Source organism: Rana temporaria, chromosome 6, assembly GCF_905171775.1.
Source record: "Rana temporaria chromosome 6, aRanTem1.1, whole genome shotgun sequence".
NCBI classification, from domain to species: Eukaryota; Metazoa; Chordata; class Amphibia; order Anura; family Ranidae; genus Rana; species Rana temporaria.
Window position 1 is genome coordinate 34730988 of NC_053494.1, and position 22503 is coordinate 34753490.

At 45.2% G+C, this 22503-nt stretch overlaps 1 protein-coding gene across 2 annotated transcripts in view; it reads right to left on the bottom strand.

Moving 5' to 3' along the window:
* The window catches only part of USP31 (ubiquitin specific peptidase 31), a 116719-nt gene that overhangs the window by 24515 nt on the left and 69701 nt on the right, over positions 1-22503 (bottom strand). For both annotated transcript variants that reach the window (XM_040356661.1, XM_040356662.1), the window contains exons 10-11: positions 18720-18797; positions 6009-6138 (exon numbers count right to left, since the gene is read on the bottom strand). In XM_040356661.1, coding sequence (XP_040212595.1) covers positions 6009-6138; positions 18720-18797 — 208 coding nt within the window. The remainder of the gene's footprint in view (positions 1-6008; positions 6139-18719; positions 18798-22503) is intronic.

Sequence of the window (22503 nt, forward strand, 5' to 3'; positions counted from 1 at the left end):
TAAGCGGTGTGTTATAACATTAAAGTCTGTGTTGTTCAAGCAGTAAGCTTGTCTCATGTGTGGCTTTCTGGGCGATTCCAGGGATATCCCTCCTCGTGGAATATTGGGGTGATTTTCGTTATGGGAAGAAGGGAACGTTGACGGGGATATCATACCGATACCGTCACAATTGGTTGGTAGCAGTGGGATTTTTCCCTTCTATTCCCCTTCACACCCGGATTCCAAGCAGACACTGGAAGAACTACTGGAAGTTCGTGGAAGGATTGCTAGCAACAAAACCAAGCGGGTCATCATGGCAGAATCAATGGAGCTAGACCAGGAGGACGGGATTGCAGCAACGCCAGCAGTACAAGAGATGGAGACACCAGTGATTCAGGAGGAGGAATCGCCAGCCAACAAGCTAATGAGAGAGAAGCTAGCGTGGTTCGGCCCGAACCCAACGCCAGATGTGGTACTGAAAGTGATGGACCTGTTAGCGAAGGAGGCTAAAGAAATAAGAGACGCGGAGCTACAGAAGGATAAACAAATAAGGGACGCAGAACTACAGAAGGATAAACAAATAAGGGACGCAGAACTACAGTTAAAACTGGCAGCAGTCCAACAAGCAGCCGCACATTCTCCAAACAGTGAGTACAGCACAGCAGACGCAAGGAAGATTCCGTTTAGCGCTTTTAAAGCTTTTGATGAAAAGGACTGTGAGATTGATAACTTCCTGGCGGATTTTGAGCGACAATGTAACCTGCACCGAATAGCTAGAGGAGAGTGGGTTGCAATATTGTCAGGCAAACTGTCAGGCAAAGCTTCTGATGCTTTCCGGACCGTGCCAGATCAGGATATCCATAGCTACGCCAGGGTTAAAGAAGTGCTCCTGGCTCGTTATGCAGTAACCCCAGAGTCCCACCGACAGAAGTTCAGGGACTCACGCAAAACCACGAAAGACTCTTATGCGGAATGGGCATGCCAATTGTCCCGGTCGGCCTCTAACTGGGCTAACAGCAGCCAGGCCACCACCGCAGAGGACATTTTGCAACTAATGCTCCTGGAGCAATTTTACAATCACATCCAGACGGACGTCAAAGATTGGGTGAGAGATCGCAGGCCCATGACTCTACCAGAGGCCGCGAAGTTGGCGGATGAATATGCAGATACTCGCAAGACGAACCAGGTCACACCACAGGAACAACCTCCACCACAAACGGTGCCCTCACACCCACCAACCGCTAGATACCAACCTCCTAACAGACCGGTGACATCTAGCCCTCGCTATCATCGCCAGGAGGGCAACGAACAACGCTGCTTCCGGTGCAAACAGCTGGGTCACTTCAAGCAGAATTGCCCCATGAATGACAACACCAGGTCAAATTGGTCTCAACCTGGGTACCGCCCACCAGCAGCAGCCCATTGTGTAGACTCGGCTTGGGATCCAAAGGAGCTGGGTCAGGAAGAACCATTGGGCACCCCTTACGAAGCCCTCATGGTACAATCTGTTATTACGGACAACAGGGAACACCATTGTCAGCTGGTCATGGGCGAAAGCCCTGAGCCGGAGGGGCCCTGGAGGGAGCTGGGCAGAAAGAGGCATCGCCGGCCACCCTTCAAGAAGAAGAGGTCCTGGAAGCCGTATAACAAGCTGACCTGGGAGGAGAAGAAGCGACTGGAGGAGAGGGAGTCGCAGCGGGCGTCCCAGATGCGTGCCGAGATGTTCGCCAAGGGCCCACCGGTGGCCCCTTACACCACCACCCAGTTCCTGATGATGAAGGACCACGTGGAGAGCCTGCAGGACATGAGCAAGCAGGAGCTGATCCGTGAGTACATAGAGCTGGAGGAGTGCATAAGCCGCATGGAGGAGGAGAACAACCACCTGAGGTCACAGCAGCATGAACTGGAGATGGAGCTGGAGAAGCTCCAAGAGGAGAACCGGCGGCTGCGGAGGGAGCAGGGGGTGGCTGACCTTATGGGGCTCTGATTCCCCTCCCCCCCCCCCCCCCCGGACTCTGAGCACCAGTGCTACAGCATTTCAACAAATATAACTTTTTCTTTTTATGAATCTCCTGGGATTGTCACTTCAGAGCCATAACCTGCCCCCTCCCATAGCGGGACACCTAGACGGCGGCGCACAGACCCATTCGCTGTCTTCACACTGACTTCTGGTGACTTTGCAGATCGCACAAAGACTTGGGGACTGACCGGCGTGTGATCTGACGACCCGGTGACATACCCGAGTCTGAAGCAGTTGCCAAGGGAGGTCAGTCATGCCAAACGGAGTTAACCTCTGACTAATAGCTCTGAACCCGTCAACCCTACTGGACCAGGGAAGGTCCAACCGGGTTTGCCGGAGCAGGGAGCAAAAGGGGGGCCATTGTGATACATTTGCCTATATGTCTCAGTTTACTGCTCCCTGCTAGCCAGGTTATTGATGTGCTAATGTCCCCTCACTATTTCTAAAGGTTAATTGATCTATTGTGTTGTGTGAAGGAGAGCTGGGTTTAAGTGGCTTGTGTTAATTATTCTGATTGCTTCATTGTGGTAATTATCTCTCTATATGCGGGGTCGAGCGGTCTGGTTGATGTATTCAGTACAGCTAGTGCTCAGCGTCATTGATGTCATTGTCTAAAGAAAATGTGTTTTCAGCATCGGCCCCGTCGTGTCTACCTAGTCATCTGTATGGAAGCCCCAGTGTGAGGGGGCGGAGATTTGTCATTGTAACAGTTTTGGAAATGACATATAAGCAGTGTAAAAAAATACAAAAACAAATCTCCTGCGCTCCGGTATTCTTTGGAAAGATGTTTGAAGAAAAAGGTGATACTCAATAGCAACTCAATTAAAAGGTATCTTCCAAAGTCTTGCAGCCCTCCTCTGAATCGTTGGAATTCATAAAACTAAAGGAAACAAAAGAGGAAAAACGGAGGGCGCACCGACCTAGTGTGATACTGTTTGGTGGATTTTATTAAATCAATAAAAACAAATCATAATACTCACAAAAGGAGTGTTAAAAGCAGGCCTTGAATCACAATGCAGCAAAGAACCAACACCATCGGCATAGCACGATATTGTTTCGATCCGTGACCGTGGCTAGGGCTGACGCGTTTCAGGGGAGAACCCCTTTCCTCAGAGCTAAAAGGTCTGCAGTGCTTCCTCACCAAGGGACTTGTCTCAATAAATACTAGCTTTCAGTAAGTGGTAAAGACGCCCCTCCCATGAAGTAGGAGGTGCATGGCCGGACACCCACCCACATGTCTGTCACCTTTTCCTTATTCCTCTCTCCATGTCTATATCAAGCCATTCTTAGTATGAATACACAGTCCAAAATTGCACTATACCCAGCAATGTATACAAAAATGTACATACAAAATGACTACCACAATAAGGCATCAATATATAATACACATACATACACACACCACAATATGGAAAGCCTTTTCAGTCAAAGCGCTCAGCAGATTGCTGCCTCCAAGTGTATAGTTATAGCAAATCAAATCAATAAAGTGCCAGAGTGTAATAAGGCCTCTCCTAATCACACTTCCAATAAGGGGCTGTGTAGTTGCACATATGAGCAACTACACAGCCCCTTATTGGAAGTGTGATTAGGAGAGGCCTTATTACACTCTGGCACTTTATTGATTTGATTTGCTATAACTATACACTTGGAGGCAGCAATCTGCTGAGCGCTTTGACTGAAAAGGCTTTCCATATTGTGGTGTGTGTATGTATGTGTATATATATTGATGCCTTATTGTGGTAGTCATTTTGTATGTACATTTTTGTATACATTGCTGGGTATAGTGCAATTTTGGACTGTGTATTCATACTAAGAATGGCTTGATATAGACATGGAGAGAGGAATAAGGAAAAGGTGACAGACATGTGGGTGGGTGTCCGGCCATGCACCTCCTACTTCATGGGAGGGGCGTCTTTACCACTTACTGAAAGCTAGTATTTATTGAGACAAGTCCCTTGGTGAGGAAGCACTGCAGACCTTTTAGCTCTGAGGAAAGGGGTTCTCCCCTGAAACGCGTCAGCCCTAGCCACGGTCACGGATCGAAACAATATCGTGCTATGCCGATGGTGTTGGTTCTTTGCTGCATTGTGATTCAAGGCCTGCTTTTAACACTCCTTTTGTGAGTATTATGATTTGTTTTTATTGATTTAATAAAATCCACCAAACAGTATCACACTAGGTCGGTGCGCCCTCCGTTTTTCCTCTTTTGTTTTCATATAAGCGGTGTGTTATAACATTAAAGTCTGTGTTGTTCAAGCAGTAAGCTTGTCTCATGTGTGGCTTTCTGGGCGATTCCAGGGATATCCCTCCTCGTGGAATATTGGGGTGATTTTCGTTATGGGAAGAAGGGAACGTTGACGGGGATATCATACCGATACCGTCACAATACTGTCATTCTGTGGCGCTTTCAAATCGCCTTTAAGTCGCTTTGGAAGCACTACCCATGTAATTGCAATACAGCACTCCCAACCCACCCCAAAGATGCTGCTTGAAGGACTTTTGGTAACGTCCGGCGAGCGCACCGCCCGAGTGTGAAAAGTCGTGCTGCAGTGAATGGGAGGCGGTTTTCAGGCGCTTAGCAGAGGCTATTTCTAGCGCTAAAGCACATGAACTGCGTAGTATGAAAGGGGTCTAAAAGTAAAAGAGGAAAATGGCATAAAAAAAAAAAGCTGTTCGGAGGATGCTAGTTTTCCTGACAGTCACGATGACCCCTCTTGTTCCAATAAGTAAAATAATGAATTAATGACAAGTGTGTGGCTAATAAGTCCTGATTTCATTCTAACCCAATGTGCTACTTGCTTGTTGCAGCTCCTACTCAGAAGCAAAGGCAGTCTCCAGGCTTCCCTTTTAAGTTTGATGTATGTTCGGATCAAGATTACTATACAGCTTGTGTGTCAAACATAAGGCGTGCGGGCCCGCCAGGCTATTTCATAGGGCCCTCACCCCTCTTTTGCAGCTGCGGCACCCCCCTCGTCTCAGCAGTCGACAGCAGAGAGGATGACAGAACTCTTCCGTGAAGCCACAGCACCCAATCATTTCCACCTCCCCTGGTCTCATAATTGAGCAGTCTCCGGCAGTTTACTCTAGCCCTCCTCCAGACCCTGCACTTTCTACTTTCCGGCTCCTTCCCAGCAGCAACACAAGGTAAGGGGGGTGCACTGTGCTGTAAGGGATGGTGGGGGACTCTTGACTTCTGATGAGGGGGGGTGGGGTGCTCTGGACATCTAGTCTTACAGATAAAACTGGCCCTTAAAAAAAAGGCAGTCATAATGTTGATGTGGCCATTGATGAAATGGAGTGCGATACCCCTGCTTCACAGTTTACCTAGTTACATTTTAGACCCACTTTTTTCTAAGCCTCCTCCTGATACAGATTTCTGATTATATAACTTTAAATTAAATTCCAACAAATTCAAAGACCAAATCAGTCTAGTGGCCAGAGCTGGCAGAAACACTGGAACTGGAGTCTACAGGGAATAAAGAAATCTGCTGGACGGGTCCATTCCCCTTTTTTTTGTTTTCATTATGTCTATATATATATATATATATATATATATATATATATATATATATATATATATATATATATATATATATATATATATATATATATATATATATATATATTAAATATATATATTATATATATTTTTTTTACTTTTAGTATCCAACACCCCAAATGCATTTTTTTTTTTTTTGTGCCTAGTTGATAATTTTTCTCAAATTTGTAATGCCGCCTTATTATTTTTATAGCAATGTAAGCAAAGATAAATATTTGTTAAGTATAGCCATCGTATTTACGGGCTCCATTATGTTTACATTCTCTACAACCTTTCTGTAAACCTTTTTATGATGAAAACCTTAATAAAAATATTTTGTGAGGGGGAAAAAAAAAAAAAAATCTGCTGGGTGTTCCAACCTACTGATATGTCAATATTCAGTGAACTTTGCTTTCAAAATAACTGTTAAATAGCCCTGAAACACACAGCACTTTAGGGAGTGCAACTCACCTGCTCCTCTTTGGTATACAGCTGAAAACACTGGGAGAGGCTGCAGCACTGTGGCTGGTGATGAATCTCCCGCTGCAGGCGTACACTCTCCGAGTCAGGGACATACTCCTCTTCTGTGTTACCAAAAAGACTGCAAGATTAAAAAAACACATGCTGAATAAAGCTTATTATTGAACCTTTAAGAATTGTGTTCTCCAGACTAAACATATCGCGCAGAAGAGTGACTCATTCCCCCTCTTTCTCGGCACTGCCGGGGCTCTCTACAAGAGTTTTAATTAGAGAAACTGAAAGGCAATATCCGCTACCATTCCCTCCATCGCTTTGGAAAATCCACATACATAGTAAAACTTTTGACACGGGGGCACCCTGATATACACCGAACACGTGCCTTGAAATAAAAATGTGTGCTGGTCAACCGGTATCATTTTATTTGTAAAACAAACACATTAAACTAAAAACTGTTTGCAACGCAGTTTTTTTAGTTTTGATAGGGTAAGATTTAAGGCCCAAGATTCTCCTTCACTGGCACCGTATTCATACTCCTCGGCAGACCGCCCATGTTGGCGCTGTTGTAGAGAGGTGGGGACGCATTATCATATCTATTGGACTTGCCCACTGATTGTTCCCCATTTGCAGACAGTGTGCTCTCTTCTCCACTCCATATTTGGTTCCTGGGTGCCACTTGACCCTAAACTGTTCCTCTTGGGTCTCCTGACTCCTTCCTTTTCTAAATCCTCCAAAAAACTCTTGACCCAAGTGTTAACAGCTGGGCGATGCTTCATAGTCCTGAAATGGAAACGGAGGGAACCCCCCCGTTGGTCGAGTTGCACTCCAGGATCAGAGACGTCAAACGGATGGAATATATGGCAGCCTCCCTAAATAATACCCTTGAGACGCACAACGACTATGGGAGGATAGGTAGGATGTCCTGGAAACTCCCATTGCCAGTTGACACGGAGCTGATGCTCCCGGGATGTTAGAAGACTCAGGGCCGGGTGGTCGTCCTCTTCCCTCCTACCTAGGGTTGCCACCTCATCCCTTTAAAACAGAACACATATGAATTACACAGGTTCTGTGTCTAATTTAATGCAGGTAAGGCACCAAATGAGTCAAATTACCACCTTAATTAGCCACAGAACCTGTGTAATTCATATGTGTTCTGTTTTAAAAGGGATGAGGTGGCAACCCTACTCCTACCCTCTCCCCTCTAATCTCTCCTCTTTCCCCTATCCCCGCTCTCTTGCCTCCTTGGCTCTATTTATATAAATTTATTTTTTTGTTATTGACACACACTTGAATGGGCCCTGAAGCATTGATTTACGCTTCATTGCCTGGTTTCTGACGTGCGACATTGTATGTTAATAATCGACCTGATGTATGCCACTTAACACAACGCATGTCTTTTCCTTTCTTTGTCTGTTTTTTATTTTATGTTGGAAATTTAATAGGTTTTCAAAAAAGATTTAAGCACCCCCCCCCCCCCCCCCTGGGTGTGCGTGTCCTCTTCCAGAGACACAAGAGGAAGAAGAGATCTCTCCAATGCAAGGAGACATCCCCTTCATAGACAAAAGTCATCAGAATATGTTTCCCCATTGGAAGATTTTTACCTCTCTTCCCGAGACAACTTTTGTATTTCCCATCACACTGTATCAGGGGCGATGGCCTCCAGGATAAGCAAAAGGAATGTCCTTATGTCCAGGGGTTGGGGCAATCTTCTTGATCACATGACCACATGGCTGTCACAGTGGTCACATGAGCCTGAGCCAGATCCAACCAGCTTCCAATCATCATTACAGACCAAGAACTGTAATCTCTGATTCAGGACCCAAGATCTACATAGCCCTGTAAAAGAACAAAATCGCTATACGAGGGGGGTGCTGATAAGTATTGAGCCATACACAGAAAAAAATGATAGGAAGCTGTAAATTGCAGGGTGTACTGGCCAATTTGTCTATATTGAATGGTGCAAAAATCAACCACCAGCACCTCCAGAAAAATTCAATGTGGAAGAGCATAGGACCATAAATCAAGTTCCTGTTTCTGCAAGGGAAAGGTGCAAAGCAGATCCATGATGAAATGCCAAACTTTGGGGGACAGCGACCATTAGAAGAGGGAAGGTCTGGACAGCCACACTCCAATAGAAACGTCTTTATTGTGCAAAATAAAAGTACAGTGACAGCAGCCCTTGGCCCTTCATAGGCAAAAGTTAAACATTAGGTTGTCAATTTTAAAGCTTGCCATTTCGATGTTAAAAGTGAGAAACCCAATGGAAGGCCTGTTTCTGTCTTGGTGCCTGCAAATGGGAAAGCCATCCATGACATGATCATGGAGGATGACCGAATATCAGCCAAAAGTATTGCTACATATCTGGGAATATCAAAAAACACCTTAAAATGGACAACAATTTGGGAGTGTTCGGAAGGCAAACAATGCGGCAAATGAGTGGTTACACCAGCAGTCGGAAGAATTTTATTTGCAGGGACTTAAAGCAGAGGTCCACACAAAAAGTGAAGCTCCGCTTTTCGGAAACTAACCCCCCCCCCTCCGGTGTCACATTTGGCAAACTTTCAGGGGGGAGGGGGTGCAGATACCTGTATACCTTCCAGAAATAGACTGCCGCTGGAGTCACGCCCCCTTTGCGTAACCCCCGCAGTCTTCAGGGAAACACACTGGTCCCAGAAGACAGCGGGGACCAGTGAGGGCGTGCCGCGCAGCTTACGCATGCGCAGTAGGGAGCTTCACCTCCTGTCTCCCTAACCGAGGATGGCGGCGGGGGCAGCTGATAGACGAGCAATTGCTCGGCCGCCGACATCGCAGGCGTGCTGGACAGGTAAGTGTCCATTTTTTTAAAAGTCAGCAGCTGCAGTATTTGTAGCTGCTGGCTTTTAGAAAAAAAAATTTGAGTGGACCTTTGCTTTAAGAAGCTGCAGGACAGATGTCGCAAGCGCATTGACTTCCTGGGGGAATTTGTAGAATAGTGTGGCTTCCTATCTCAATTTTTTTCTGGGTAAGGCTCAATACTTATCAGCACCCCCTTGTATATACACACACCTTTTCTGAAGCTGATCCAGTCTCCAGCGGTCAAAGCTCTGTGAAAGGGACAGCCAACAACAGCTGGGAAATGTATAGGAATCAACGTCAACCATAGATATATTATGGGGCTTCCGGTGTCATCTGCCAATTCTGCATCTGCCTCCAAAGAGAAGCCGCCGCTGACAGCTCAGTGTGGAACCGGACCAGCTTTAGAAAAGGTATGTATAGCGATGATTTCTTTACAGGGCTAGATATGTTAGTCATAGATTGGTGACCTGTGATCTGAAATCTACAGGCATCCACAATCACATGGCTAAGGTAAGAAAGGCTGAAACCTGACCAATGAGCAAGACCTAAGTTAAAAACCACTGGCTGTACTTAAAATGTATTATGACTGTACGAATGCAAATTATTCTGTTTCTCTTTATGTACAATTGAAAACCTTAAAAAGGGGTTGTAAACACTTGTATTTTTTCACCTTAATGCATCCTATCCCATTTCTGTGGGCGCAATCCCGCGTCGCTATCTCCGCGGCTTCTTGGCTCTTCATTGGATAGATTGATAGCAGTGCAGCCATTGGCTCCCGCTGCTGTCAATCAAATCCAATGACGGGGCCACCGGGGCCGAGTCATACACTCAGCGGCTATGGCCGCTGAGTGCATCACACAGGAGCGCACCTGCAAAGTAACCCCCTCGGGAGAGAACTTCTGAGAGGGGGTTATATAATGCGCGGAGGAGCCACGAGTGGGACCCCAGAAGAGGACGATCAGGGCCACTCTGTGCAAAACAAACTGCACAGAGGAGGTAATTATATGTTTTTTTTTTTTAAATAACAAAGGCAAACCTATAGTATCACTTTTAATAAAAACATTGAAACAAAAATACAACTTGAGTCCGCCTGCCAGTTTTTTTGGCGAACCTGAGCGGACGCTCCGTGCTCCTCTATGGAGCCGCGGATGTCAGCGAGAGCAAAGGGCGATCCCTGCACAGTGTGTGGGGACCGCCCTGTCATCCGTTGGCTCAGCGGGGATCAATGGAGCGATCCCCGTTGAGCAAGCGGAGGTACACGGGGCGGATCATTACTAATAATTGTGCACATCGTTTTTTTTTGGTTTATAAATCCTATGACAACCCATCTTAGACAGGATATTATACATTTTAACATAGGAACTGTCATTTTGTAATGGCTGATAAATTGGAATAGAATGTAAATCCCCAATAAAATGAACCTAGAAGCCCAGTAATCTGGACGCTGTCACTACCAACTTGTTTGAAGAGCCTAGGACTGTCATCCCTATTCTGAATACTACATGAAAACCAGACCTGCAGGAAGCAAAACACCAGTGAAGACTAGAAAGTCGTACCTGCCACCCTAAATACTTGTAGATCACTCACTCACTTTGAAAGGAAGCCAAAAAGGATAAAGGAGGACATGACGTCTGAATCTTTAAAAAACAGTCAGTCAGCAATGGCAGCTCCTTTTTACCTCTACCCAGTGTTTAATTCTAGAAATGTATAGGAAAACAGTCCTACTTGATAAAAACAAACACAAAACAGCAGAAGCAGACATAGGATTTTAATTCATATTCACATGGCCAGCTATTGACACAAAACATCTGAGTGCTGAAGTCTAAGCTTTGCTGCTGCGATCACGTTTCACCTCTTAAAAAAAGCAGAGAAAAAGCTTAAAAACTGTTGTTGCCGAGATGCTGGAAATCAAAACTGGTTCTTGGGGTAAGGGATTAAAGCCGCTGATGAGATGTAATTTCCCCCAAGCCTGTCATTACTCTAGGTAATGCTGTAAATAAGCAGGGATAATCAGGAAGTAGTAAGCTGCTCTTAGCTGCGAGCTGTCAAGCTGCACTCTTGCGGAGCGTAAATGCTTCCTGCTCACTTTCTACTAAACTAAGCATACACAGAACGCTACCTGCTGCAGCAGCTCAAGGCTAGAAGACTGTACATCATGCCGGGAAATTATCGGGTCTTCCAAGATGGATGGACAAGTATCCTGCAGGGAACAGCTACAAGCGGAGGCAAAAACAAGCTGAATAAATGCTTCTCGTTTTATTTAGAGACGTTCTCACTTTGCATTTCTCTGTTGGCCACAGTCCAATAATTCATAAAATTGATTTGCTGTCTGTGGATAATCTTAGTTCTTTTTATTCTCTATAAATTGTCCAAGACAGGGCTCGACAAACCCCAGGCGCCAGGTCGCCATAGCGACAAGAAGTTTTGTTCTGCCGCGCGATTGCCCCCCACACCCCCGATATGCATCGCGGGCTCCTCTTGCCCACTGGGAAAGAATGTAATGCAGTGTGATGTGCATAACATTACATTTAGTGGAGCACAGGGGAGACATGCACAGTCTTTAAAATCCCAGATGTCTTATTAAAAAGAACATGTCACCAAAAAAAAAATCACCACATAGGGGTCTTTTTGAGAGCAATAATTCTAGCACCAGACCTCCTTCGTAACGCTAAAATGGAAAATATAGGGTACTGACACGTTTAAGGTTTGACTTGTTTGGTATCCATTTGCTCGGTGAAACCTTGGCTTTTACATCAACAAATTGGGTAATTTATTGTGTTTTTGTGCCCCATAAAGTTATTAACCTTTAATGTGATTTTTACTGAAATTTTGCGGCAATATACGACATCAAATAATGGAACTACCACCATTTTATTCTCTAGGGCAAGGCTCTCCAAACTATGGCCCTCCAGCTGTTGCAGTACTACACATCCCATGAGGCTTTGAAAAACTGATATTTCCCTTCTAAATGTGTTTTTTCCCTTTGTCTGAATTTCTCACTTCCTGTTTCTCCTCAGTAAGCTTATCCCTATCATCCGAGCCGTTCTGGTTGGGGGTTAGTCAGCCAGAACACCTTACTGAGGAGGAACAGGAAGTGAGAAATTCAGACAAAGAAAACAAAGGGAAAACATTTTTGAAGGAAAAGGTAAGTGAACCAACTATGCACTAGCTTAAAGGAACCTATTTAAAAAAAAAAAAAAAAAAAAACATATTCACATGGGTGCTCTACCTAGGGCCCTCCAGTTGTTACAAGCCCCATGAGGCATGGCAAGGCTGACAGTTACAAGCACAACTCCTAAAGGCAGAGGCATGATGGGACATGTAGTTCAGTGACAGCTGGAGGGCCACAGGTTGAGCACCCATGACCTAGATGGATGAAGCATTGGTCCAATTCTGCATCTGTCCCCCACAACCTCCAAGACCATGAGCTTTAACTGACAATTGCGCGGTCATGCGACGTGGCTCCCAAACAAAATTGGCGTCCTTTTTTCCCTACAAATAGAGCTTTCTTTTGGTGGTATTTGATCACCTCTGCGGTTTTTATTTTTTGTGCTTTAAACAAAAATAGAGCGACAATTTTGAAAAAAAAAATAATATTTTTTACTTTTTGCTATAATAAATATCCCCCAAAAATATATAAAAAAAACATTTTTTTCCTCAGGTTAAGACGATACGTATTCTTCTACATATTTTTCGTAAAAAAAAAAAAAAAAAAATCGCAATAAGCGTTTATTGATTGGTTTGCGGCAAAAGTTATAGCGTTTACAAAATAGGGTCTATTTTTATGGCATTTTTATTAATATATTTTTTTTACTAGTAATGGCGGCGATCAGCGATTTTTTTTCGGTACTGCGACATTATGGCGGACACTTCCAACACATTTTTGGGACCATTGGCATTTTTTAGCGATCAGTGCTATAAAAATGCATTGGATTACTATAAAAATGCCACTGGCAGTGAAGGGGTTAACACTAGGGGGTGGGGAAGGGGTTAAGTATGTTCCCTGGGTGTGTTCTAACTGTAGGGGGGGGTGGCCTCACTAGGGGAAATCACTGATCTTCTGTTCATACATTGTATGAACAGAAGATCAGCATTTCTCCCCCTGACAGGACCGGGAGCTGTGTGTTTACACACACAGCTCCCGGTCCCCGCTCTGTAACGAGCAATCGCGGGTGCCTGGCGGCGATCACGCCCGCCGGGCACCCGCACGGGAGTCACGGACGAGCGCGCGCCTCCGGCGGCGTGCACGCGCCCCTAGTTGCCGCAAAGAGAGCCGACGTAGAGCTACGGGCTCTCGCCCAGGAGAGCCGACCTACCGCCGTAGAATGACGGCGGCTGGTCGGCAAGTAGTTAACGAGTGGCAGATCCTTATGTGTAAACTTTGCATTTTACTGTGGGGCCCACTTTAGTATAGTAGAACTCCAGGCATTAAAAATAAAAAAATCAATCACTTCGTGAACTGCAAACATTATCCAGGAAACTATGCTGAAGTCAAAATGTATGCTCAGTTTAGCTTTATGTAAAGTTTTGTCTAGATTCACCAAGTTTCTCACATGTTCCTTGGCAGCAATGCAGCCTTTTATCTCGCTGTTTTTGAACCAAACAAGATCACCCGCACTGCACACGCTCAGAATCAAGGAGTATTAATGGAAAGTAACAGCCCATACTGCATATACTGTATAGGCAGAGAGAGCATCTATGAATGCAAATCCTTCTAATGAGCCCAACGATGTAAAGAAGCTGAAACACAGCATCAATCACATACTAAAGTGAATTCAACAAAGGCTGAATTTAGTGACGAATGAGCCAATTAAGTTTTGACACAGATTGCTGTCAAGGAGAGCACATGAAACCTGCAGCCAAATGTTAGAAACAAACCTGATTTCCGACAGCAGCAGATGATCAGTTCCCGCTGCCTTGCGCTGAAGAACAGAATCTCATCTCTGCCTGGAGAATATTCAGATAAGCTTGTCACGGAAGCAATTACGGAGCTGCACTTAACATTGCAGGTTAGCAGACACCTTTCACAAGCCGACTAATAAAACTAGACAAGTGTAGCCTAGATCAACTAAGCTATCAAACAAATGTAGGCAGCCATAAGAACGCCATATGCTCTGAACTCTGAAAACAGAACAAAAGCATCTACTTGGTGACATAGGTAGCTGGTTGACACGCAAGCTTCCCTTGTCATATACCTAAATAGAGATGGCACCTAAAAACAGAGAAATCCAATTCTGATAGCGCTGGAGGTAGACCGTTATCCAGTAGCCAGACAGGAAGACTCAACGGCCAGAAAAAGAAGGCCGAGCTTGGCCTTACAACCAAGTTAAAGTGACACTACAGGTTTGATTAAAAAAATAAAATTAAAATAACAAACATGTCATACTTGCCTCCACTGGGCAGCTCGTTTTGCACAGTGGCCCCGAACCTCCTCTTCTGGGGTCCCTCGGCAGCTCTCTCGGCCCCTTCCCGCATTCGATAACCTCCTCTGGGAAGCTCTTTTCCAAGAGGGTTACCTTGTGGGCACGCTCCAGTGTCATAGCCGCCGAATGCAGGACTCGGCGCAACCCCCCGGCTCCCGCGTCATGGGATTGACAGCAGAAGAGCCACGAACCTGTGGAGAGAGCGATGGCGGGATCGCGCTCACGGAAATTCTGGACTCAGGTAGGGGGCTGGACACTGCAATGTGTTTTTTCACCTTAATGCATAGGATGCATTAAGGTGAAAAAACACAAAGGTTTACAACACCTTTAACCGCTTGCTGACCGCTTACCGCAGTTTTACTGCGGCAGGTTGGCTCTGTGGCCACTAGGGGCGTGAGCGCACCGCCCCCTGCTCACCCCCTGTGCGAGTGCCCAGCGGGCGCCATCACCGCTGGGCACCCGCGTTCTCTCATGAGAGCGAGAACCGGAAGCTGTGTAAACACACAGCTCCTGATTCTTTCAGGGGGAGAAATGACTGATTGTATGTTCATACAATGTATGAACAGCGATCTGTAATTTCCCCTAGTCAGTCCCCCCCCCCTTCAGTTAGAACACACCCAGGGAACATAATTAACCCCTTCCTCGCCCCTAGTGTTAACCCCTTCCCTGCCAGTGAAATTTTTACAGTAATCAATGCATTTTTATAGCACTGATCGCTGTATAAATTGACAATGGTCCCAAAATTGTGTCAATCGTGTCCAGAGGCGATTCAGTTCGCATGTGTAGCACTATACAAGTTTTTTTTTCACTCAACGTGTCCGCCATAAGGTCGCAGTACCGATAAAAATCACTGATCGCAGCCATCACTAGTAAAAAATAAATATTTTTATAAAAATGCCATAAAACTATCCCCTATTGTGTAGACGCTATAACTTTTGCACAAACCAATCAATAAATGGCAAGTGCAATTTTTTACCAAAGATATGTAGAATAATACGTATCGGCCTAAACTGAGGGGGGGAAAAAAAAGCCTTTTTTATATATTTTTGGGGGATATTTATTATAGCAAAAAGTAAAAAACATTCCTTTTTTTTTTCAAAATTGTCGCTCTATTTTTGTTTATAGCACAAAAAATAAAAACCACCAAAAGAAGGCTCCATTTGTGTAAAAAAAAAAAAAAAAAAAAAAAAGTCGTCAATAATGTATTTTATGAGCCACGTTGCACGACCGCGCAATTGTCAGTTAAAGACACGCAGTGCCAAGTCGCAAAAAGTGGCCTGGTCTTTGGCCAGCCAAACGGTCTGAAGTGGTTAAGCTAATGTTATTAATGAGTGGGATCTTTTCATATTCGTATGGGAAAACCCACCGCAGAGACAATAATAATGCTGACCGTCCGCATCGTTCTGCTCAGGAAGGAGTGAGAACCGAGCCATCGGCGGTGTTCAGTGGCTCGGTTCTCAGTGCAGAGACGCCGGGGAACAGCTGCAGCATCGGTCTGATGCTCCATCCACCTAGGCAAGTATGATTATAGGGAGAAAAAAAAACAAACAAAAAAAAAAACATACTTCTCTTTTAAAGGGGTTGTAAAGGTACATTTAATTTCCTAAATAGCTTCCTTTACCTTAGTGCAGTCCTCCTTCACTTACCTCATCCTTTGATTTTGCTTTTAAATGTCCTTATTTCTTCTGAGAAATCCTCACTTCCTGTTCTTCTGTCTAACTCCACACAGTAATGCAAGGCGTTCTCCCTGGTGTGGAGAAAGCCTCTTGAGGGAGTGAGCAGGAGAGTCAGGACGCTCTCTACTTTGCAGATAGAGAAAGGAGCTGTGTGTTAGTGGGCGTTCTGACTCTCCTGCTTGCCCCCTCCCCCCTCAAGAGGCTTTCTCCACACCAGGGAGAAAGCCTTGCATTACTGCGTGTAGTTACAGACAGAAGAACAGGAAGTGAGGATTTCTCAGAAGAAATAAGGACATTTAAAAGCAAAATCAAAAGGATGAGGTAAGTGAAGGATGAGGTAAGTGAAGGATGAGGTAAGTGAAGGATGAGGCAAGTAAAGGATGAGGCAAGTGAAGGATGAGGCAAGTGAAGGATGAGGCAAGTGAAGGATGAGGCAAGTGAAGGATGAGGCAAGTGAAGGATGAGGCAAGTGAAGGATGAGGCAAGTGAAGGATGAGGCAAGTGAAGGATGAGGCAAGTGAAGGATGAGGCAAGTGAAGGATGAGGCAAGTGAAGGATGAGGCAAGTGAAGGATGAGGCAAGTGAAGGATGAGGCAAGTGAAGGATGAGGCAAGTGAAGGATGAGGCAAGTGAAGGATGAGGTAAGTGAAGGAGGACTGCACCAAGGTAAAGGAAGCCATTTAGGGAAGAAAATGTTTTCCTTTACAACCCCTTTAAAGCATTCTATGCATTAAGATTAAAAAAAATCTTCTGTGTGCAGCAGCCCCTCTGCATTGGCTGAGACAGCAGCTGGCACCATTGGGTGCCGCTGCTGTCAAAGTCAGTGAGCCAATGCGGAGATAAGGGGGGGGGGGGGGCGGGGCTGAGCCGCGACTCTGTCTGAATGGAGTTGCTTGCTATGGGGGGCACTTAGCAGTAGGCAGCACATAAGTAGGACCCGAGAAGAGGAGGATCTGGGCTGCTTTGTGCAAAACCACTGCAACATAGCAGGTAAGTAAAAAATAGTTTTTTATTGTTTTAAATAAAAAAATCAAGACTAATATATTTTACAATTGCTACAAAACATAAATCCAGTTTGTGCGCACCAGATGCCTTTGCAAACCCAGTTATTCCCTTTTAAATGTAGCAATGACATCCTGGTTGTGAAGCACATAGCCGACACAGAGAGCAGAGCCACAGGAGGAGCCCAACAGTTCCACCTACTATAGGCTGGCTGCAGGAGGGGGAGGAGACAAGACCAGTCATCCTGCACAAGGGGAAACAGCAGCAGTGACTGGTCTTTATCACAAGAAGCTCTTGCAAAGAGGCTTACTGCACATATATGGAAGAAATATGCAAAGCAGACAAAGGTTCAAGAAAGAATACACATTTCCTTTGTATTTAGGCCAGGGGTCTCAAACTCAAATTACCTGAGGGCCACAAGACAAGTTTTCATATGCCATGGGGGGCCGCATGCAAACTTTCAAACTTCAAAAACAACAGTACTGGTGTCAGCGAGCGCATTATTACCACCAGCACTGGTGTCAGCGAGCGCATTATTACCACCAGCACTGGTGTAAGGCAGGGTTTGACAAATTTGCTTGGAATCTAAAAGCCAGCTAAAAAAGTTAGGAGCCAGAAAACTCACCCCGTCCCAATGGGCTTGCGCGCAGAAGCGAACACATACGCGAGCAGCGCCCGCATATGTAAACGGTGTTCAAACCCCACATGTGAGGTATTGCTGCGATTGGTAGAGCAAGAGCAATAATTCTAGCACTAGACCTCCTCTGTAACTTAAAACATGCAACCTGTAGATTTTTTTAAACGTCACCTATGAAGATTTTAAAGGGTAAAAAAAGTTTGTCGGCATTCCACAAGCGGACGCAATTTTAAAGCGTGACATGTTGGGTATGAATTTACTCGGCATAACATTATCTTTCATAATATTAAAAAAAATGGGGATAACTTTACTGTTGTCTTATTTTTGAATAAAAAAAAAGTGTAATTTTTTCCCAAAAAAGTGCGCTTGTAAGACCGCTGCGCAAATACGGCGTAACAGAAAGTATTGCAACGATCGCCATTTTATTCTCTAGGGTGTTAGGATAAAAAATATATATAATGTTTGGGGGTTCTAATTAGAGGGAAGAAGATGGCAGTGAAAATAGTGTAAAATGACATTAGAATTGCTGTTTAACTTGTAATGCTTAACTTGTAATACCAACGGCCACCACCAGATGGCGCCAGCTCACATCTGGTGGTAATAACTTGTAATACCAATGGCTCACCAGCAGATAGCACCAGCTCACAAAAAAAAAAAAAAAAAAAAAAAAAATGTTTTTTTTTTTTTTTTTTACTCTTTGCTCCCCCCACTTCCACCCTGCCTGGGGGCCATTTATAACTGGTCCGCGAGCCGCAAATGTCCCGCGGGCCGGTACTTTGAGACCACTGATTTAGGCAATATTCAGCTTCAACACCTAGGGTGGGGTTAAACGCAAGTGTGGTTGTAGCCTGTAATAATCAATCAAGTTCATCCTTTTATTATTTTAGTGATTCTTTTTATTAGTTCTAGAATCTGGCTGCCTAGGGCAACAGAGAGATGCTTTCCCTATGATGAACAGGACCAACAAACTGGATGAAAAACAAAAATTAAATATAGGTTATCGGCTCCCTTCCTAACCCCCGCAGATGTGATGACAAGACATCCGACATACTAGTCTTGTGCTGAAACAGCCCCGTCTTTAAAGAACCACCCCTATGGCTGCCAAGTGACACGTTTCTTTTTATATACTTACTATTCCTTAGTTTCTCTGTCCCATTCCACCACCAACTTCACATGAGCGGCCCCACCTAAACCACAAGATTTCAGAGCCCTGGAACAAAAGAACATAACATTGAATAAAACACAAAAGGTTCTCAAAATGAACAAATACACCATTTGAAAAACAAAACCATTACTTTTTTTTCCTTTCCATCACCATTTGTTTTATGTAATGTTTGGAAGGAAGGTTTTGTGTACACCGGCATTTGCTTCCGACATCATTTGTCATGTGTAATGTTGTGTGCAAAAGTTGAATTAGATCTTAGGAAGCACAAAACACTTGTGTTTATTGTTGGTTTTGCAATGCATCATGCTGCTTGGCTTTTAGTCAATGTCAGTCAAAGTAAATGCATCTCAAGCATATCTAAATCTGATCTTACACTAATCTCAGACTAGATCCTAAATGCAAATCATTTGTGTGTTTGAACTGCAGACCATTCAGATTTGATCTGGAAACTCGACTATATTTACCAATAAAAGCAAATCGAGTGCTTAACCACTTCCATACCAGGCACTTACGCACCTTCCCGCCCAAGCCAATTTTCAGCTTTTAGCGCTGTCGCACATTGAATGGTAATTGCGCGGTCCTGCTACACTGTACCCAAACAAAATTGGCGTCCTTTTTTCCCCACAAATAGGAGCTTTCTTTTGGTGGTATTTGATCACCTCTGCGATTTTTTTTTTTGCGCAACTAAAAAAAGACTGAAAATGTTGAAAAAAAAATTACGTTTTTATTTCTTTCTGTTAATTTTTTGTAAAGAAGTTCTCTCTTTCAATTATGGGCACTGATATGGCGGCACAGATGGGCACTCATAGGCAGCACAGATGGGCACTCATAGGCGGCACAGATGGGTGGCACAGATGGGCACTGGGCATGGATGGGCACTGTGGGGTGGCACTGCTGGATCCATGGGCACCGATTGGCATCTTTTTTTTTTTTACTGCCTTTTTTTATTTATTTTTACAGACGTTTTATTTCTTTTTTGCTCCCCCTTTTTTTTTTTGCTCTTCCCTGGTGGTCTAGTGTGGGCTTCCCTGGTGGTCCAGTGTGGCGATCCGAGGGGGGGGGGGGGCTGCGCTGATAAACAATCAGCGCGAACCCCCCCCTGTCAGGAGAGCCGCCGATCGGCTTTCCTCTACTCACGAGTGAGGAAGAGCCATCAACGGCTCTTCCTGTTTACATCGTGATCAGCCTTGATTGGACACGGCTGATCACGTGGTAAAGAACCTCCGCCAGAGGCTCTTTACCGAGATCGGAGATGCAGGGTGTCAGACTGACACCTCGCATCACCGAGCGCCCCCACGGGCCCGCGCGCGGGCATGAAATCAATAGACGTCCAGTCAGGATTTCAGAACCACTTCCCGGACGTCAATCTGTTATTGACCGGGCGGGAAGTGGTTAAAGGGGCTGTAAAGGGTCTTTTTTTTTTCACCTTAATGCATTCCAGTGGTTAAAGGGGCTGTAAAGGGTCTTTTTTTTTTTCACCTTAATGCATTCTACGCTCTCGTTGGTATTGCGGCTCCTGGCTTTCACTCCTTCCCCTCTTTAACGGGCGGGGTGCCGCGCTGTTCCACAGTGCGCTCTCGGGCCGCTTTGCGGCAGACTAGCTGAAAGCAGGCCGAGGGAGAGGAGGAATCATCTCCTCGGCGTTGTAGCCCGTGGGGGAACATGCAGGCAGCGGAGCTCACACTACCCCGCCCCTTTTTCGGCACCATTATCGGCAACATTTCTGTTTCGGCAAAGTGCGGAAAACACAATTTTCGGACGATATGTTTCGGCGGCCGAAATTTCGGTGCATCCCTACCTCACACTATAAACTTGTGCCTGCTATAGGCAGGCCATACACCTTATAGGCAAGGTGCTGTGCTTTCAGCGCAATAAAAGTGAAAAATAATTTTTGACTTTGACCTGGAGTACAGTGCAGGACACAGGCTTCCATTAATGAAGACCGTAGATTATATTCAGCCACTTTCAGGGCAAAACAATGGCAGCAATATTTTTAGAACAGTCCATGGCGTGCATCATCTAGGGTGAAACCTCTGTGCCATGTGCCAGGCAAAGCAAGCCTTCCAAGTGCTGTGACAGGGTTTCAAGAGGTCTATTTCTACGCTTTATGCCAGCAATCTAACAGGCGACTGCTAGATCACGGTCTGGGCTTGCTGACCCACCAATCCAAAGCATCAAATAGAGTGTAATGCAGAGGGATTTCTTGTAAAGTTGGAGCTGTAGTAGGAAACAATAGTGGCATAAGCTGATGCCAACCGTGTAGTGGTGGCTCCTGTCCCATGAGGAATTATATCAATTGCACTCCACCTCTTATTCCAGCTAATGATCTCCAGAGTGGTGCCAGCAGCAGAGATCATCAGGTCAGTGTGAAGCAACAGATTTAAACTCATGATTGCCATGTAATGCATGCGATAGCAGCATGGTAGTATGGAAATTCAGATGTGAAGAGGCGACAATGTGCCCAGTGATCTTTAAATTCTCAAATGTTGTTCAGGTAGATCTCCACCGACTTAAGGTTGCCTACCCCTGCTTTAGGCAGTATAGGAATATCAGTCAACCCCTCAGGACTCAGGCTTTAAAAGCCAAGACATCAGAGAGAGCGACCTTGAAGCAGGATGGTACACCAGCCCTTGAGACTACAAGAAGTGGTCGGAAGTGACCGATTTTTAGAGTACTGGGGGTTTCCATCAACATAGCTCTCGTATTGTGTGGTACATGCTTGGCCCACAATGCTAGAATCTGGCAGAGCCTGTTGCATTGCCAAGCTCGACAGAGCAAAATATGCTTTAAGGAGGGACACAAACCTCTTATCCACTAGATCTTCTAAAGACTGGGACATCCTGCACCAGAACCATCAGGGATTTGTTGTGCCACGAAATAACCATATACACCACCAAAACTCCACTTCTTGTGACAAGTCTCCTCAATTGGGTGTGCTAAGCAAACCTCTATACATTCTGTCTGGCTGCAGCAAATCTTCACACAGAACATCATGTACGAATAGGTGAACCAGAAAGGACCTACTAAGTTTTCTGGACTTTGGAAGAGATCCCATACTGGTGGGCCTTAGGTCCAGAAGGTGGGGACCGCTTTAAGTTCAAACAGGAGCATGCCTCATCCACAAGAACATGATTCCTCCTAATTTAGGAATATAAAAAGGTGATGGCCCATCTTCCGTGGAAAGGTTCTCAGACTGAGGATTCACCTTCCACGTCCTCTTCTTTCTCCCCCTCTATCAGGAAGCAAAGCTGCCATGATGGGCAAGTTAGATGATGACTTAACAGGAGACATGGACCCTCGGTGCTTACTCCCTGTGGTCTCGATCAGCGTAGTGACTTTCCCCATTGGGTCTGCCACAGAGGGGCACAGTGCCATGTGCACAATGTGTGCTGATCTTCTCCCTTGTCCCATTTGGTACAGTTGTCCATTACCCATCTCCTAAAGTCTCACAACTGAAGGCTACTGCATATTCCCGTGAAGGCTAGCCCTGGGCCACCAAAGGGTGACCCTCTGCACACAAGTCAGGGGTAAGGGACCCAGGGACAACTCCCAAGAATAAAAGGAGGAAGGCACAACAAACAAAAAAGCAGCGCTCAATGGAAAAAAGAGATTTTTAATACAGCTTACCTGTAAAATCTTTTTCTTGGAGTACATCACGGGACACAGAGCGGCATTCATTACTATATGGGTTATATGGAGTACCTTCAGGTGATGGACACTGGCAATCTCAAACAGGAAATGCCCCTCCCTA